The sequence below is a fragment of the Equus quagga genome, chromosome 2 (genome assembly GCF_021613505.1).
Source record: "Equus quagga isolate Etosha38 chromosome 2, UCLA_HA_Equagga_1.0, whole genome shotgun sequence".
Taxonomy (NCBI): domain Eukaryota; kingdom Metazoa; phylum Chordata; class Mammalia; order Perissodactyla; family Equidae; genus Equus; species Equus quagga.
This window is the reverse complement of record NC_060268.1, coordinates 183,872,461-183,891,363: the sequence shown is the minus strand read 5'-3', so window position 1 is coordinate 183,891,363 and position 18,903 is coordinate 183,872,461. Positions and strand designations below refer to the sequence as shown.

Sequence of the window (18,903 nt, the reverse complement as noted above, 5' to 3'; positions counted from 1 at the left end):
GTCCTCAGTCCCTTCCTTTTCCCCCTCTCTCCCTCAGGTTCCCTCCTGCCCTGACCCCCGATCCTCGCTGGCACAGAGGCTCCTGGGGTCTGGCTTGTTTTCCTCACACACTGGGCTCCTTGGTCCTCACTGTGCCTGGATGAGGGTGTCATTGTCCTCATCCCCACTTTACAGAGGAGAACCTGGGTACCCAAGAGTGTGTCCCTGCACCAGGCCCAGCCAGTCCTGCACAGGATCTGTACCCCAACCACAGGCACTGGGTCTCTGGGGGGAGGGACAGTATCCTGTGGGTGCCCTTGGGGACCTGAGCGTGCTTGGCTATCAGGGAAGTGCCCTTCTAGCACTTTCCAGAGCCCCTGTCCAGTGAGACGGGTTCATTCCAGGGACACGAGGTCCACTCTCAGGAGAGCTGCTTGGACCAGCCACCCAGGGCCCCTGAGAGTCAACACAGGATAGAGGTGTCTGAGGATGCTGGGAAAGCGGGTCCTGATTCTGTCTTAGCAAGGGAGTGGGTGGTGGAGTGAAGACCAGGCAGGACAGTCCCTGGGAGGGTGTTCCGCTTGCAACCCAGCCCTGAGGGCTTCAGGACAGACTTGGTCCCAGTTGCGGCGTCCTGGACATCTGCTGCCAGTCCATACGCCGTCACTCCCCTTCTCTCTGCAGCCAGGCTGAGTGGGAGCAGCTCCTGGACAGCTGCAGCGGCTTTTTCTTCTATGGGATGGAGAGCATGCTGTCACACGTGTTAGTGGAAAGGCTGGCGGCCATGAACTTACAAGGTGAGGCCAATCTTCTCAGTGTCCTGAAAGCCCGACTCCCCGCCAGGCCCAGGGGCTGGAGATGAACCCACACAGGGACAGAGCAGGCCCCGCATCTCCTCAGGCAGCATCTGTCTTACAGGGGCTGGGGGGGCAGCGGCTCCAGGGAGGAAGCCCCTGCCTCGGTGCCCCTTCTCTGTTTCTCAGAGACCCTGATTCAGATTTCCAGACCAGCAGGCCTGGTGGGGGTCAGGAGCTGGGCGGTTGTCCTTGCGGGACTGGGCCTACAGAGTGCAGGAAGGCTGGGGGTGCATTTCCAGAACACGCTGATCTCAACCCCTCCCCCAGTTCTTCTGGTCTAAGGTGGGCACTCTGGGCTTTTTTTGCCCCCCCCCCCCCCCCCGCCCTCTGGTCCACTGAGAGCAGAGGAGGGCATCAGTGCCCCCACCCCCAGGACACTTGTGGGGTTGGTCTGGTCTTCTTGGGGGTGACCTTCTCCTGGGCAGCTGGCCACTCTGCACAGTCGCGGGTGGGGGGCCCTTTCAGGGGACCCTTCAGAGATGCCCCCCACCCATGTGCAGGTCACCTGGAAGGATTCCTTACCCCAGGGGGAGGTGGAAACAGGGCTTCTTGGGTACTTTCATTGCAAGCCGTCTCAAGAGATGGCGAGTGAAGTCGGAGAAACCCGTAAGCTCCCCAGGCGGCACGCAGGGCCACAGCATCGCCGGGGGCCCCTGCTGCTCCAGCTGAGGCCTGTCCTCGCACAGCTGGAGATTCTGCCTGCCCGCCTGCGGGGAAGTGGGGCGTCGGCTCTGTGCTCCTGGGGCTCCCTGCACACTCACACCCAAGCCTTGCATTGCGGACACTGGCGCCTCTTTCAGTGGACCTGGGCCAGGTGTGCCTGTGACTGCCCCATGGCTGGGACGCCTTGTCGGTGTGGAGTGCTGGGAGCTGAGACCCCTCTGCCGGCGGGGAGAGCTGCAGCAGGCCTGGAGTGGGCTTCCCACCCCTTCCCCATGGCCCAGCCTCGTCACACAGGGAGGCTGTGAAGGGTCCATGGCTCCCGTGTGCCTGTGCGGCCAGTGGACCCCAGAAAGGGCCTGTGGTCGTCAGGTCTGAGGCTCGGGCAGACTGGGCTGGGTTTCCATGACCCACCCTCGCCCTGGGTGACGCCAGCCTGCATGGCCTCCTCTCCCGGGTGCCCAGCCCCTGAGCCGCCCCTCATGCCCTGCAGAGTGCCAGATGATGGTCGTGCTGGACCTGACTCGGTCCTACGAGAGCATGCGGCGGCAGCTGGAGGTCTCAGAGAACAAGAGGTGCCTGAAGTCCCCTCCGCACGGCTCTAGCCGGCAGCCGGGCCACTGATGGGGTGGCCTGGGCGGTAGATGAGCACTGGCTGTGCCCCTTGGGGACGCAGGGAGACAGAGTGCCCCTGAACCCACGGGCAGAGCCCCACAAGGGAGCCAGGGCTCCATGATTTCCCAAACCCTCCCCTGGCAAAGTCTCTGGGGGCGCGGGGGTGGGGGGCAGCTCCTGCGGCCGACTCCAGGCCAGGCTGGAGCCCTGAGGCCTGCGGGATTGGGCCAGGAAACAGAGGGCCGGCAGCCGGGGCACCCTGGCTTCAGAGTTCCCTGTGTCACAAGCCCCAGGGCCTCTGTGGGCTGCCGAGGTGGCGGAGGGGGCCCTCCCCTTTGTGGTGGAGGCCTCCCCTCCTGACTCCACCCTGTGACTGGGAGCCGTCTGGAGGGATGTGGCAGCGCTCTGAAACGCCTTTCCTCGTTAGATGCCAGCTAACTTGGGGATGTGTGGGAATTCTGGATTCTTTCAAGAGCTCTAAGAGCTGTCAGTCTAAGTACACGTTCCAACACTTGGTGCCATTTGGGCTGTGGACGGGGGTGGGGGGCCCTTGGTACTAGCCCAGGGAGCTGGGTCCCCTGCAGTGCACCCCAGCTGTCCTTGGAGGGGCCTCTCAAGACTGCCATCCTTCTGAGTCTGGTGGGGGTCAGGAGCATCTTGGCGAACCAGTGGCCGACACTCCTGCAGGACAATGCGCTGCGTGCCAGCATCTTGTGGGAAAGTGAGTGGAAGTGGGCACCTCGGGCCTGTTCGCAGCCCTTCAGGCCTCCCCAGAAGCCTGCCGCAGTGTCCACAGCCTGTCTGAAGGGAGTTTCTGCTCTAGATCTGTTGACACTCGGCAAGCCGGTCGGGAGAGCAGTCCGTCTCCTTCAGAAGATGGAAGCCAGCGAAGTGGCCAACCACGGTAACTAGAACGCTTCCCGCCTCACTGCTTGTCCCTTCAGGCTGTGTGCTGCCCCTCGAGACCGCCGTCCCCGCAGCCCTGAGGGTCGAGGCATCCCCACTTGCCGTGTTCCTGCACGGCCTCCAGAGGTCAGCAGGCGCCTCCTAGGAACGGGCCCACAGGGAGAGCTGGTGTCAGAGGCCCCGGGGGCACGGCAGCATCAGAACTGCTGATTCGTCTCTGCAGCAGCTCAAGTCACACAGATTCTAAAAGCCAGGGACACTCTCTGGGAACGAGGAAGCCCCCCGCTCATCCTTCAGAGCAAGCGGAACCCTGATGTCACACTGGCAACAGCTTCACAGCTAGCGGTGTGAAAACAACTTCAATACAATGCTGGTTATAGCTCTACCTTAAAGGAATAACCTGCCATAACTGAGAAAGACACATCCCAGGGTGATTCAAAATCATGAAATCTCCAAAGTATACCACACAAAACGGAGCTTAACGTTTAAAAATCACATAGTCTGCAGTGCCTGGGATGTAGTTGCTGAATAAATGCTTGTTGAATGAGTGAATGACTGGATGAGAGAATGAATGAAAGAGTACAGGAATGAATGGGTGTGGGAACGAATGGGTGAGTGAGCAAATGAGTGAGTAATGAATGAATGGATGAGTAAGCAAATGAATCAGTGAGAACATGAATGAGAGAGTGGGCGGGTGAGGACTAAATGAGTGAACGAGTGAGTGGGTGAGTGACGGAATGGGTGAGTGCATGAATGGGTGAGTGGGTGAGTGAACAGGTGTTGGCAGGTGGGTGGAGGTGGGTAGGATTCCAGCTCATTGGGAACAGGAGCGATAAACGGGACAGAAACAGAAGCCCCGTGGCTCTGCTGGCTGAAGAGCCGCCAGCACGTTCCTCTTCCATCAGGTAGAGGAGGGGCGAACCATGGCTCCTGCGACCTCTGTTGGTTTTGATGTCCATGGGGCGCGGAGGGACAAACCCCGATCCTGTGCAGGCCTTCCCTGCAGTCAGTGGTGGCAGCCGGTTGTAGTAGAGGCAGCGCGAGCTGGTAGAACCTTCTGGATTCTTACAGCACTCAGTGCCAGGCCGTGGTGTGGAGGGGAGAGTGGGCCTTGGGGTCAGGCAGGTCCAGTCCTGGTGCGGTCGGTCACTCCCTGGCTGTGCGCTGGCTGCCTTCCAGCCTCAGTGTCCCCATCTGTAAAGGACATGTGGCAGCGTCCAGGCCCGGGCTGCATCCAGAGGCAGAGCCAGGAGCACCCTCACCTCCCTCCCTGCTTGCCCCCATGGCCGGACGTCCTGCCGCCCATGAGCCTCGCATTTCACAGGCCCCTGTCCCGGTCTCCCCTCAGGTGAGTCTCCGCAGACCTCCAGGGAGAAATTCATGTTCCGGCCACTGCCCCACGGCTCTAAGCTGCTCCCTGTTGCCCTCAACTTGGTCCTCTATGGGCTGCCACACCTGGCCATCGGCTGATGGAGGCCTGGGCCCCGCCTCCCAACAGCCCTGCTTCACCGCCCTGGACACACTCCATTCCCACCTACGGCTGTCCCTCCCAGTTCCTCAGGAGTTCCGGCCCTGGCCACGGCCCCAGCCCCTCCTCCAGTGCCTCCTGCAGGGCTGCACTACCCAGGTTCCCTCCACCCCTCCAGTTCTGCTCACGGCGGCGCCTGCCTCCATCACCACTGTCAGGCCAGGACCCACCCAGGGTCTGGCCTGCTTTGTGGCTCCCCCCCTCCAGACCGCCTACCACCCAGCACCCACAGGACCCTCGTGGAGGGAGGAGAATATCTCTGGGGCTCAGAGGGGTGGGTGGGGTGAGGAATGCATCAGGGGTCAACCCCTAGCACCCTCCCCTGCCCTGTGCACCCAGGGTGGTCTCAATCCAGGGGGGGGCCGGGTCCCCGTGGGGTGTTGGGACAGGGGTGGTCTCCACCTCCTACAAGGCTTCAGCAGCACGTGGGCCTCCACAGACAACTTCTGGCTGACGGCAGACTCCTTTCCCTGGGGACAAGGCTCCTGGTCCCTCAGGGGACAGCCCCTCTCAGAGTACATCCCAGGCGCTCCTGCCCTGTCCTGATCAGAAGCCATGTCAGGACAGACTTGTTTTCAGTTGAGGTGCTTCAGTAAACAATTGAATCAGCCTCTGTGGTGGTGTGGTGCCTGTGCCCCGGGGCTCGGTCTGGAACCAGCGATGGTTCTGGCTGCCACCCCTTCCTGCCCGCCGCAGGGACACCAGCACTTCCTTCAGCCTCCACAGAGGGAGCACGCTGAAATGAGCCCCAGCCCTCCGCCTGGGGCCTTCCCCGGGGGCCCGCGTCCAGTAGAGGAGGCGTGTCCCCAGGGAAGGGGCATGTCCTCCTTCCAGCCGGCTCTGCAGAGGCACGTGTGGCCACTGTAGGCTGTCCCTGAGGGCTGCACGGCCCTGCCCTCAGCCCAGGGCCTCCAGTCCGTGTGAGACTGCGGCCAGCGAGATGGGAGGGAGAGACAGGCCAGCCAAGCTCCAGCACCACTGGGTGTCAGCCGGTCCTGTGCATTCCCGCCACCAGGGCTCAGGCTGGGGCTGTGTCTTCAGCCTGGGACCCAACACACCACGACAAGTGGAGAGAGCCGCCACAGGGTGACGTGAGCCTTGTGGGGCTGGCTCCATGGTGCAGCCTGGCGGTTCTGCCTGCTGTGCTCCGCAGGAGGCCCGACTCTCCTGGCTCTGTGCCCATGTCCCTCAGCGTCCGAAGAGACGCCCCGGGGGGACTCGAGGGCATAGAAGGGCAGGATTGTGCTCCTCCAGAACACTCCAGGCTGTGGAGCCCCCGCCCAGGGCAGTGCCCACCCTCTGACCCCCTTGCTGGCCCCTCTGACTCTGGGCACCGTTCTCCCACTGTGGGGACTGCATGTCCATGGGGCCCAGCAGAATTTGAGCGGGGCACCCACTCTCTCCAAATGCCTCTTGGCTGAGTGGCCAGCCCTGGACTTTGCTGGCCCTGATGTCCCCAGCACCCGGCAGTTCCTGGGGCCCTGAAGGGGCCTGTGCAGGGAGAGGGCCTCACTGGGGGAGGAGCCTGTGGTGCTGTTTCCCAGGCAGACCCACCTCCTGCCGGGCTCTGGGGGTCTGGTGGCGCTGGGCTGTGGATATTTAAGAAAACACCCCACTCACCCCTCCCTAGGGGCTGCAGGCTGGGCCCTGGGAGACCCTGGGGTGCCAGACCAGTTCTGCATCTTGATTGTGTCAGTGACACCAATCTATATGTGGGGTGACATGTCACAGCTTACACACACACACAAACACCGGTGCAGACACCTGTAAGAAGCAGTGAAAAGGGAATGTGGCCACAGCGTGCCCAGGGCTGCACCAGCCTCAGCTCCTGGCAGCTGTTTCTGACATTGCCCCGGGGAAGCTACATGCAGGGCCAGCCCTGCCTGTACTGTCTGCAACTTCCTGTGAATCTGTAATTAATTCAACAGAAAAGATAAAGAAAAAGCTCATCTTTGGTAATCTTGAAAGGTGGTGAGTCCCATCTTTTCTGTTTGATTTTTCCTTTTTTCAAATATATACACATGTTCCAGTTTTTTAAAAAAAAGCTAACTAATGACCAGGGAATAAATTCAAATCAGAGCAGCACTAAAAATATGAGCTTTCTTCTAGAAAGATGTTGGCACCCACCCAAACAACAAGAATAAAAGCTTCTGGAAATATTTCATCTGTGCAGCCTCACATCTGTTCCCTTACGCTGCGTCTGCTCACGTGAGAAATGTTACCCGGAGTGCCGTCCCCGTCTCACAGGCTCTGAAATAACTTTCTGAGTTATGTCCCAGCAACAGAACAAATCACATTATCAATTAGCTGCTCTAACAGCAGTGGCATTCTGTAATATATTCAAGCATGAAAAAATTACGTAGGTGAAATTTATGTAACCCTAAAAACTATAAGGAGAAAGGAGATCACTGGGGATTTATTGGCAGTAATAGGAGACAGAATGTAGTTTGAGGGGTGGACAGCCTTTCAAGGGAGAGACCAGACCTGCAGGTTCTGAATGGTTTCCAGGAAGGACGTAGGTGCCCTGGCACCAGGGGCCTGGAGGCTGCAGGAGTTGACCGCCACTGCCCACGCTCAGCCCCTGACTTCCCGGAAGCCAGGGGACCCGCGTGTGTGGGGTGGGGGTGGAGGTCTCCGGCCACCTGCTCTGGTCCAAGCTGAGCTCTACCCGGGCTGCTGACCATGAGCTGGTCACTGGGGCCATCCTCTCCCCTGGAGAAGGCAGCACCTGGCCTGGGGCCGCCGGGGGCCTGACCCCGCCCCAGCTCCGAGACCCGCACGTGTGTTAGGGGAGGCAGCGTCCTCCCAGCCCACAGTCCTGTGTCCCCGCAGCGTCCAGGCCCCTCTGTCCCAGGCAAACGCCAACGTGTTCTGTTCTTGCTGTTCAGTCACCCTTTTAAAGTTTGATTTGTTTTCTTAATTTATGTTTTGAAATAATGATTTCCATATTTTTAAAATAAGATTTTTTTAAAACTTGTTTTATTGTAGGAAATTTGGAAAATAAGAAAAATTGAAGGAGAAAAAAGCAGCCCACACCAAAAGTCCACGTTTGGTGGGTTTCTGGTTTTCCTCTGCTTCGTTCTTCCACAGCGAGCTCCGCTGTGTTCCCCCTTAACGCGGGAGAGGACTTCCCACTTCTGGATTTTAGGTCAGAATCCTTGTTGAAAGCTTCCCTGCCCTCAGCCAGGCCCCTTGCAAACATGGAGGACCCAGTGCCCCAGGACTGGGGGTCCCCCAGGCGTGGAGGGTGGGCCTCCCCGGCTGGGGTGAGGCAGTCTGGGGGGACCCTCATCATGGGGGGGACCTGAGGATGAGGGCACTCAGGGCACTGGGTACACCTGGTGCCCCTGCCACCCAGGCCAGGTAATGTGGGCTCTGGAACCTGCAGCCGGGGTCAGGACCCCGCCTGCCAGAGCCCACTCGGGGTCACACTCAGGTGACCTGTGAGGTGGGTGGCCCCAGCTCCAGGCTCTGTGCCAACACTTTACGTTCATTCCTCATCTCATCTCCACAGAATAGCATCCCCTGGGCACCAAGGTCACCCTCCATGTGGTGGCCACCTCATGCCTGCCCTTCCCAGTCCCCAGCTGCCTGTAGCGTGGGAGAGCCTGGCCTCTGTCCGCCATGGCCTGCTGCTCCTACGTCCTGGCACAGGCACTCTGGGCTCCTGGCCCCCCCAGGAATCCCAGTGGATGTCCCGTGCCCGCTGGGAGGGCACAGCTGCTCCTCCCGGGAGGCTAGTCTGTGGTTCCGCGGGCTCCCCATCTCCCTGGGCCTCGGACACGGGGCCTGCCCTCCTCGCCAGGCAGTTAACTCACAAGCACAGTGAAAACAGGCCTTCCAGACTGATTTGGATGAAGAAATTAGGTGGGTTAATAAAAGTAAGATGTTCACAGACGCTTGTGTATAAATTTCTATTAAGTTCCCTCAGCCAACACTGGTGTCTTAATAGTTTAATTTCTGTGTTAAATAATTAAAACTCTATTTTCAATTGCTGTGAACAATTGTTTTCCTTAATGATCTTCCTAGAGGAGCCAGTAATTTTATATCTTGTAAAAATGATTAACTGGCATCATTATCCCATATCTCTGAAATATAACCCAGCAACTTCAAGAAAGGCCATTTGTATTCAATTAATGCTCCCTTGCATTAGGACATACAATATTACTTCACGCCAGGCATAACCCTGCTGTCCTCTCATTTTATTATGACGATGATGAAGATAGAAACAACCAGTTTAATTATCCCATTTCCAACAGAGAAATCAATTTTCAATACGTCTTCACCCTGAAAAAAGAAGGCGGCCGCACGGTTCCTGGGAAGGGCAGGCCGGGCGGAGCCCTGGGCACAGAGGCTGCTGCAAACCGTCCCCCAGCCTCAGGGCCGAGGCCAGAGCAGCAGGGACAAGCCCCAGGCCTCCTCCCCTGTGACCGCGGGTCTGGCCTGAGGATCTCAGCCTGGACTCTGGGTGCCTTCCCGGGTGCCCGCCCTTCTGCATAGAGTGTCTCCGTGGGGAAGCGACCCGTGGGGACCTGGAGACTCTCAGAGGAGTCTTGGCCCCCAGGGGCTGCCTGCTCCCCGCCAGCATCACTCTGGTCCCCAGAGACCCCCCTCCCACCGTCCAGGCCCCCCAGCATCGGGGTTCCCTCGGGACGGCCCTGCTCACTGGTCTGACACTGACCTCTGCACGGCCCCATCGCTCACCCCTGTGCCTCCCAGAGCCGGGCCCACGACAGAAGCGGGGGGCAGGGGGTGGGGATTTATGGCAGGGTGCAGCGGCTCCCTTTGTCAGGGTGATTCAGGACGCGCCCTGCCTCGCCGCTCAATCACACTGGCGCTGTTGGCCAATATAATCTAATTGTTTGACATTTTTATCACGATTCATTGAGACCAGAGGGAGACGACTAGATTAATACCCCCATGCGGTTGGCTAATGACTGGGATGGAGCTGATGGGCCAAATTACAGGGGAGCTCTTAAATTTTCTTATTATAGATTTTAATTCTTTGTGACAAGAGACGAGAGATGGCTTGAAGATAATAAGGTGCAGGCGGATGTCCTCTGCCCGGAGCCCCGAGATCAGGGCCCCCACGCCCCTCTTCCCCTCCCCTTCTCCTGGGCACCTGCTCCAAGCCGGCTCTGGGCTGGGGGCACAGAGGGACTAGGGTACTTGAACCCATCAAGCCAGATTGAGACAAGGGACCATCCTGCCCAAGCCTGGAACCCCAGGAAACATCCTCTTTTTTTTTTTAAAGATTTTATTTTTTCCTTTTTCTCCCCAAAGCCCCCCCGGTACATAGTTGTGTATTCTTCGTTGTGGGTTCTTCTAGTTGTGGCATGTGGGACGCTGCCTCAGCGTGGTCTGATGAGCAGTGCCATGTCCTCACCCAGGATTCGAACCAATGAAACACTGGGCCGCCTGCAGCGGAGCGCGCGAACTTAACCACTCGGCCACGGGGCCAGCCCCCCGGGAAACATCCTCTTTGAAGCTGCTCCTGGGCTCAGAACTACCCCCCAGATAAGCTGGAGCTAGCGCCCCAGGCAAAGCCACTGAGCCGGGCGGTGGGCACAGGTGGGTGCGGGTGGGCCCAGGGCTGCCATGGCGGGTGGGACATCCCTGCTGATTTTAATGAATTTCCTCACCTGGTGGGTTGGGCATCCTTTCATGTACTTGGTGGCCATTTGGATTTCCTGTTCTGTGAGTTTCTTAGTCATGACTTGTCCTTTTCTTCTATTGGGTTTATCTTTTTGTGTTTTGTTTTGTTTTGTTGCTGAGGAAGATTAGCCCCAAGCTAGTATCTGTTGCAAATCTTTCTCTTTTTGTATGTGAGCTGCCGCCATAGCATGACAGACGAGTGGTGTAGGTCCATGCTTGGGAACCGAACCTGGGCCACAGAAGCGGAGCATGGTGAACTTAACCACTATCCACTGGTGCTGGCCTTCTCTTTTTGTTTTTAATTTCTAGTTCTTTGTATAATATGAATGCTAATTTTCTTCCATCTTTGAAACATCCTTCCCAGTTTTCCATTTATTGCTGTGTCTCCTTTGTGATACATTTCACCCCACTAACATTTTACACATTGTTCTGGCATCAAATGTGCCCATTTTCAGTCTCTCATAACGGTGAAGAGAGCAACCTTCAGCCTGCACAGGATCAAAGCCCATACTCAGGTGAGAGGTACCGGACTCAGGTGAGAGGTACCGGGCTCAGGTGAGGTGTCTTGCACTCAGATGAGGTGTCCCAGGCACAGGTGAGGGGTCCTGGGCTCAGGTGAGGGGTCCCAGGCACAGGTGAGGGGTCCTGGGCTCAGATAAGGTGTCCCGGGCACAGGTGAGGAGTCCTGGACTCACGTGAGGTGCCCTGGGCTCAGGTGAGCTGTCCTGCCCTAGGCCACGCACTGGGCCGTCCTCCCTCTGACGGGCTCTGGCCCCCAGGCCTCTCTCCTCCCCCATGCGCCATACCACTTGGGCTTGCCTCTCACACTGTCCTCAGCCTCTGGGTGATTCAGCAGGTGGCTGTGTGACCCCACAGAAGCTCTAGAACCACTTCCCTGCTGGTTTCTCTCCCAGATGAGACTCCCCGACCAGCCTGGCCTTGCCCAAGCTCCCCATTTGGTGGCTGTGTGACCTGTCCACAGGTGACTCATGAATGGGAAGTGTCCTGTCTCTAAGTCTCCGCCCAAGTGGCCAGAGCTCCAGGCACACACGGCAGGAGCTGGGCGCCAAGAGCCGGGCCAGCGGCCGAGCAGCCAGGGCCTCGTCCACGGTGGGGACAGCCGCCAGCCCCCTCGCCTCTCCTCACAGCAGCCACTTCCCAGGCTCGCCCCTGGATGCTCTTCACAGCCCTTCGAATGCACAGCAGCAAAAGCGGGAACTCCAGGGACGGCTTGACTGGAGCCAGCCCTCCGGGCCCAGTCCTTAGGATGAGCCCACGCCCACGCTGACCTACGTCGCCACTCACACAGGCTGTGAACCAGGGCCTGGTTCCTAGACACGCCCAGCCTGGAATCCCACCAAGAGTGGCAGCCCCCTCTGGGACCTCAGGCCACCTCCCCACTGGATTCCCAGGGGAAGATGTGCAACCCCTCTGCCTACAGACGCCTCTGCCCGTCCATCAGCACAGCCCAAAACACGGCCCTAACCGGATCCTTCTGACACGCCATCCCAGGAGAGGACATTCAGGAAGTCACATAATTAGGCTGTTAACAAAAAAAATAACCGAACATGCATAAATCAGAACAGTGTGCTGACAGTGTTTTACACGGCACAGATGGGAGAAGACACACAGGACTTTTACAGCAAACTTATTCAATCAGCGTCATCTGTCCAGAGAGGCATCTTGGTTAAGAACAGGATGTGAACTTTTTCCTGACAATTCAATGCAGGTGTTAAAACATTTAACTTGTTCAAAAGTAAGTTTTGCTCCTTTTCTTGTAACCTAGTAATCAAAGCCATTAATTCAAGTCACAGTGACGCTATTTTCTGAGCTACAGCTTTAGCAAGAAAAAAAATTCAGAGAGGCAACATATTTACAGCACAAGGAGTGATTTCTTTTTACTTTTTAAAGTTTTCTTACTTCTACAGGTATATAAGTGGTTAAGAGATTAATATTATTTCTAGAAGCCAACTGGAAAAGGATTTCACACCAATAAAATTTTATTAGACCTGATAATCTGCTTGTTTCCCCCAGGGGTAGATGAGGCGTATCAGTCAGTTGGATCTAGAATATTTCGTGTTTATAAAGTGGAACACGCCATCAGCTTCTCTGTAAACTGGAGGGGGAGGCCAGCAGAACGAGAGATGTGACTGAGGCTGCAGGATGTCGTGGGAACGTGGGTCAGGGACAGAAACGTACATATAATCAGGCATCTTAAGTCCTTGGGGAAGAATCGCTGTTAAAAATCCAAGCAACTGTGCTTTTCCTCTGAATCTGGCAGGACGAGCTCTCTCTCCTCCTTGCCCCATCTCTAACAGTAACAACAGATCCCCCTTTTCTTCGTCTTCTTCTGAAATTCCTGCAGAGGCGCGGTCTGTAATGATGCCATCGTTCGCAGCCCTGACAGCGACGCTGCTCCCTCTGGACCTGGCTGCCTCCAGCCCAGTGCTTCCCTTGGGAAAAGCCCCACGCCGCCCTGTCACGCACCAGGGACCGATGGTGACAGCAACTGGGCGGGTGCCTCTGAGCTTCCCTAACCCCAGCGAGACTGGTCTCAGAGCTTAGACATGATGCTTCCAGGAACTCCCGGACACTGGGAATCAGTTGTGGTGACACGTCCCACTTGTGCTGCTCTCATTTCCTGAACTGCAGGCCTTTATTGTTTTTATTAATAAAAGTAATCCGTGCTCATAGGACAAAAAGCAAAGTGCACCAGAGAACACAGAGAAGAAAATTCGAGCTTGACCTCGCTCCCTCACCAGGCCCCCTCCGGAGGAGGGCTCGGTGCCCACAAGCACTTGCAGGCTTCTTCTCTGAGAAAATGCTCATATATTTAATGATGAGATGACATTAATCTATTTAATGAAATGACACACACATTTTTCAGAACGCTATTATATTAGCGAGGCAGTCATGGCAGGTTTCCACTCCGCCTGTTTCCACGGGCAGCTCCCACTTCAGACGTGAACCCACCCCCTGTCCCTGGGCCCCCAGAAGATAAGCAATGTGTCTACTTTGGTGAAACTATCGATATTCTCTTTGTGAATAACGTACGGTCAACTCTTGTAACCGTGTCATGTCTCTGTTTCAGGACAGAGAATTTGATATGTTTATTAGATCCGAAACATTGAGGGTATATTCTTCCGGCCCCACATCTGGCTCGGCTGTCATGACAGGGAATTGAGTGGAAGTTCACGACCACAGTTGGTTTCTTTTTCTTCTTTATGCATTTCTGCCATTTTTGACTCCAAACATTTTGGTGTTTGTCCTCGGGACACCTGTAACTTCCAGCCTTGTGCTCTGTGGCTCGGTCTGGAGTTGAACCGTGGAGATGTTACTGTCTGGCCACATTGTCCATTCACATGCGTGTGTACGTCACACACAAACCGCCCGCCTTCCTCCCCGGGACCTCCTAGGACTTCTGGGGGCAGCTCCTGGCCCCTACCCTCTATGCAGCGCAGAGGAAGACGAAAAAGCCGCGCGATGATGAATGACAGGACTGAGGGGAGCACGGGAGCGTTGGAGAGCAAAACACACAATGAGACGACAGAAGGGCAGTGTGTCTGCCAGGACGACACAAACTGCAGGCGGCCCAACCCGCAGGAAGTCGTCCAACAAGGAGTCAGAGGTCCCCACGTGTACCAGGGGCGTCACAGTCCGACTTCTAAAGGTGAAAAATTGGGAAAACCTCAGGTGCTGGGTCTGTAAACCACGGTCCACCCACAAGACGGAGTGGCTGTGAACAGTGACGTGAAGACGCCTGCCTCACGGTGCAGAGCGAAGGGGAGCAAACTTGTGAGTAATGTGCATGTGAGGGTCTCTTAAACAGTGAGACCCCCCAACATGGGCGCTCTGCCCTTGGAGGTCGCTGTCCCCCGTCCTGGGGCAGTAGTGGGCACAGGGCCGGTGCTCATTAAGCACCTGTATGGATCAGTGAATGAGTGAATGAATGAAGGGAGAGAGGTTAGCAAGGATGCTCACCACACCATGGCCGAAGGACATCCCAGGTGCTGAGACATGAGGGGATGTTTACTCTTTTCACTTTGTTCAGTGTTTTACAGTAAGTGTCTGCCATCTTCATAACTGGAACAATAAAGTTTGGTTTGAAAACAAAACTGCTTTCCACTCACATTTCTGACAACCATCATTTCACTGAAGATGCCAAGAATGCTGTCCTGCCTGGGAGCCAGCAAGGATGTCCCTGAGGGGCAGAGCCACTTTCTGTAGTCAGTTAGTCTCTGCCACTGCTGGAGGCCCCACAGCTCCCAGCCTGAGTCCCTGCGGGCCCAGGATGCCCCTGAGGGTCCCGGACGCCCCTGCGTGCCCAGGACACTGCTGCAGGCCCAAGATGCCCCTGTGTGCCCCAGACGCCCCTGCGTGCCCAGGACAGTGCCGCGGGCCCAGGATGCCCCTGAGAGCCCCGGACGCCCCTGCGTGCCCAGGACACTGCTGTGGGCCCAGGATGCCCCTGAGGGCCCCGGACGCCCCTGCGTGCCCAGGACACTGCTGCGGGCCCAGGATGCCTGTGTGCCCTCGACGCCCCTGCATGCCCAGAACACCCTGTGTGTCCGGGATGCCCCTGTGTGCCAGGGATACCCCTGAGAGTCCAGGCCAGGCAGGGTGGGGCTCTCTCTTGGCCTGTATTGGCGAGCAGGGGGCTGCAGAGGAACACCCCCAGGACCACTCAGGGCAGGGCCTGTTCCCATCTTGGAGAGGAAACGGGCCTCACACCTCCTCCTCAGGGACTCGTCCTCTCACGGGTGCCCTCCAGCCACCCGCATTCTCTAGTGGGCCCTCCCTTGGGGGGACTCGAAATGTGGATCCAGGCTTGGGAGGCTGTGGCACCGGGAAGCGTGGTGGGGGCACTTGGGAACTGTCTGGGGCGGGCCCTTAGTGGGAAGAGACTGGCCAGCCATGCTATAAAGTGCAGCTGCTGACAGGCCCCTGCAGACCACCAGCTGGGGTGCCCGCTCCCCAGCCCCGGGGCAGGGAGGGGTTGCTAGGCCTGGCAGTGCCCACAGCCTCTGAGCTCTTGGATCTCGTGCGCCAGACCAGACCACGGGGCCCAGCTCCCTCCCTCCCCAGCCCTGCTGAAACTACCGCCCAGACAGGCAGACTGGCCAGGCAGTGGTGGCCGCAGCGGGGCCGAAGCCCCTCGTGCATTACAAGGAATGTGGGGTGCGCCCTGACTCACGCAGCAGACATATCCCCCGTAAGTCAGAGAGCCTGTCTCCAGAGCCTGACTGTTCCCCTCACAGACCCTGGAGGACAGGGCACCAGGTCCAAGCAAACGCCCCTCACACAGTCTTCCCCTAGACCAGCTCCCTGTACGCCTGGCCCCCCAGGAGCCGGCCAGGGGACCCCACGGCTCTTGCCTGAAACCACGTCCCGGCTGGGGTCCAGCCCTCCACCCTGCGGCCCTGTGACCCTGTAAATGTGCAGGTTGGCTCTCATCATAGACAGTTCCTCCCCTGGAGACTGAACCCAACGCCCCGCTGGACTCCGGCCCCGCCTCCCCTGTCCCAGTGTGCCTGCTCCTCCAGCTCTCTCCCAGCCCTCAGGGCTTCTGGGAAGCGGGCCCTCCCCCCTTTACGGCTCGCAGGGCCCCGGCAGTGCAGCAGTGGCGGCAGCAGCACATCGATCGGCGTGTAAATATCTCCAACGTGCGCAGTTGTCAGACTCTCAGTAATTTGGGTGCCGTGGGCCTCCCGCTCAGAGGATTACCCCGCTCCCCCCTCTCCCCATGGGCATTTACTGAAGTCCGGGGATAAGTGGATAGAGGGGTTCAAGCCAAGAGAGCACAGGCCACGCCTGCAGGGGGGCAGAGACGGCTGCATGACGGGGCAGCTCCTCCCACGTGGCCATGGTAGCCAAGGCTGCTGGGCGCGGGGGGCCTGGGCTCCCGTCCAGACATCGTCAGGAAGGGGCACCGGAGAGGCTGCTCATGCCTGGGGGGGCGCTGGTCATGGCACAGCTTGACCCCTCACCTGCCAGGAAGCCCCACAGCGGGCTAGCCCCCAAGTGGAGTGTAGCCGGGAGCCTTTCCGGAAGCTTTCACCTGGCCAGCAAGGCTGGGATCCCATCCTGGGAGCACAGTGAAGGCGGCGGAGCAGGAGCCTGAACACAAATCTTGGACTCGGCGCTCAATTAGTGCGTTTGGCACACGGTCAGACACCCCCGGAGAGCAGCCCCCGGAGAGCGTTCATTACCCGCGGCCGCACATCTGGTGCCCGCGAGGCCCTGGGGAATTAGCTGAGCGGTGATTTATGGCCACCTCTCCTCGTCCTTTCCTGAAGGAGACAGGATTCTCGGGGCACTCTGAGGCCTGTGTGACCACCACCCTCAGCCTTGGACTCCTCCTTGAGGAGCCCCTTGTGTGATTTGGGTAGCGGCGCCGTCCTCCCCTCACCTGACTCCCTTCTTCCCCCAGCACGGGGTGGGGCTGGGGGTGGGGGGCTAGCAGGGTGAGAACGCCCCGAGGCAGCATCACCCCAGCTGGGCCCTCCTCAGCCCGGGGGAGAGGTGGTCCCGCTCACTGGGCATGTAGTGGGGGCCAGAGCCCTCACCTGGCCCCGCTCCACTGTGGCTGTGGGGGACAGGCGGCCACAGGTCTCCAACCAAGAGTCAGGCGCCTCTCAGAAGCAGGAAAGTTGAACAAAACAGCAAGCACTGGGAAAGGCTCCTAAAGAGGGAAGGGCAGGTGGGTGGGTGGGGGGAGATGGGGGTTGGGGTCATTGGGGTGGCAGGGTTCATGTTCGTCACGTCCTTTGGCTTGGACCAGACCCACGTCCGACCTTCCCTCCTTGAGCTCCAAATGGCCTCTGCTGGACAGTCGTTCATTCAGCCACTCATTCATTCAAGCTCTTGGCTCACAGTTTGGGCCCCGGGTGGGTCGGTGCCTGTGGGGCGCCCACGTGGAGACTGCCGTGCACACCTGGGGCGGGTCCTGGAAGGAGAGGAAGAAAGAGGGCCCGAGAGGGAGGAGGACCAGATGTGCTGCCCGGAGGGGGCGGGTGCGTGGTCAATGCCCTCCCAATTGCAGAGGTCAGGAAATTGAGAACCCGAGACTGCACATCAGACAGGGCTGCCCAGGTGAGCCTTGGCGGGGCTGGGAGGTGGGAGGTGCCCCGCCTCTGAAGAAGCTGGCCTGAGAAGTGAGCAAAAGCACCTGGACACCGTCAGCACGAGGCGGACACTCGCATGTGGGTGCCTTGCAGCAGCCACGAGGGGCCTGTAGACACATGTCTTCACAGCGGGGAATGACAGACCCAGTCGTAGGGTCAGGTCAGGAGTCCTGCCCACTCGGTACCTGCATGGAGCCCGTACACCCAGGGCATTCTGGGAGGGTAGCGAGGGTGCGGACGTCTCCGGCTGCGCAGACTGGGGATCGAGGCCTCCGTGAAACTGTCTGCCCAGACCTCAACGCTGTGGCAGCCGCGTCCCCACAGTGAGAAGAAAGGCAAAGCCAGTCGGGCAAAATGATGGCAGGAACTCGGGCTTGGATGACAAGAGCTTGTGTTATGTATACTTTCTGTGGATATTACATTTACCAAAATAAACAACTTTCAGAAAATAAAAGGCGCAGAGGTGGCGGCGGGGAGGGGGGAGGCGCGGGGCGCAGCAGCCTTGCAGGGAGAGCTCTGAAAGGTGGGAAGCGCTAGGCCCTGACCTAGGCTGGGCGTGATCGTCAGGTCCCTCAAAGCCAGAGGTCTGTGGAGGATGGGCAAGGGGGAGGGGGTCCACTGGAGAGTTCAGGGGGAGCTGCCCCCCCGCAACTAGGTCCCACGCCCCTGGACCCCGACTGCTGTCCAGACTGCTGCCTGCCAGGGAGGGGTGGGCCATGGGGGCTCAGCCCTCAGCCCCCTCCATAGCACACCTCCAGGGTCTCCCCCCAGCCGAGGGGCCCAGCTTCCCAGGGCCTTGCCTGAATCTTCCTGGGGATGCTGCTTGGCACAGAAAGTCTCTTTCAGAGGGTCCTGCGAACCTCCATGATGCCCTTTGGCTCAGGATGCCTGGAGGCTCCTTAGTGGTGCCCACTTCCTAGGGGAGCACAGAATACCCCCCAACCCCAACACGGGGCTCTGAGAAACCCTCTGAAGCAGGGGCTTGGGGTCACGTTCATTCCTTCTTCCAGGAGTGTTCAGTGAGTCCCGACAGGCCCTGAGGACGTGGGATCCCTGCACCTGGAAGCTGACATGCTTGGAGGAGACGATCGCATCAGCAAGCACATTCAGCAGGAGCAGCGCTGCAGAGGGGCAGGTCAGCAAGCAGAAGGCTGAGGGTGGTGTGCAGCCCACACCTGATGAAGGAGAAAGTGAGTCACGCAGAGATGGGGGAGAGTGGTCCAGGAGCCGGACCTGACCACTGCAGGGTCAGAAGGGTGGCAAGAGAGGGCTGGGACAGGCCACTGTGGGCCTCCATCTGATGCACACTGGTTATGACATGGGGATGAGACCGAGTTGGAGTGTCCAGGCTGACCAGGCAATATCGCAGGTGGGAGAAGGGATCGCGTTGGGCCAGGGTGACCAGCTGGGCCTCCCTTCCCCACCCATCTGTGCCCCTCCCAGCCTCAGCGCTCAGTGCCCACTGCCTTTCAAACAGTCCCTCCCTCCTCCGGCTGGGCTGCCGGTCCTGGCGGAGGTGGGGGGTGGGGGGAGCATCTGCCCAGGAGGGTGGGATTTGCTCCAGCCCACTTCCTTCGGA

At 58.6% G+C, this 18,903-nt stretch overlaps 1 protein-coding gene across 10 annotated transcripts in view; it reads left to right on the top strand.

Moving 5' to 3' along the window:
- Positions 1–14,265, top strand: part of CFAP46 (cilia and flagella associated protein 46) — a 140,365-nt gene extending 126,100 nt beyond the window's left edge. Inside the window, exons 55-61 of one of the 10 annotated variants that reach the window (XR_006887714.1) lie at positions 664–776; positions 1,990–2,071; positions 2,696–2,832; positions 2,935–3,015; positions 7,534–7,597; positions 11,115–11,956; positions 12,566–12,624. Coding sequence is in view for 6 of the 10 variants with exons in the window: in XM_046655384.1 (XP_046511340.1) it covers positions 664–776; positions 1,990–2,071; positions 2,696–2,832; positions 2,935–3,015; positions 4,366–4,487 (535 nt within the window). In the remaining 4 variants the exon portion in view is untranslated. The other 9 variants (XR_006887713.1, XM_046655385.1, XR_006887715.1 and 6 more) reach the window with 9 other exon arrangements.
- The last annotated feature ends 4,638 nt before the right edge of the window (positions 14,266–18,903 follow it).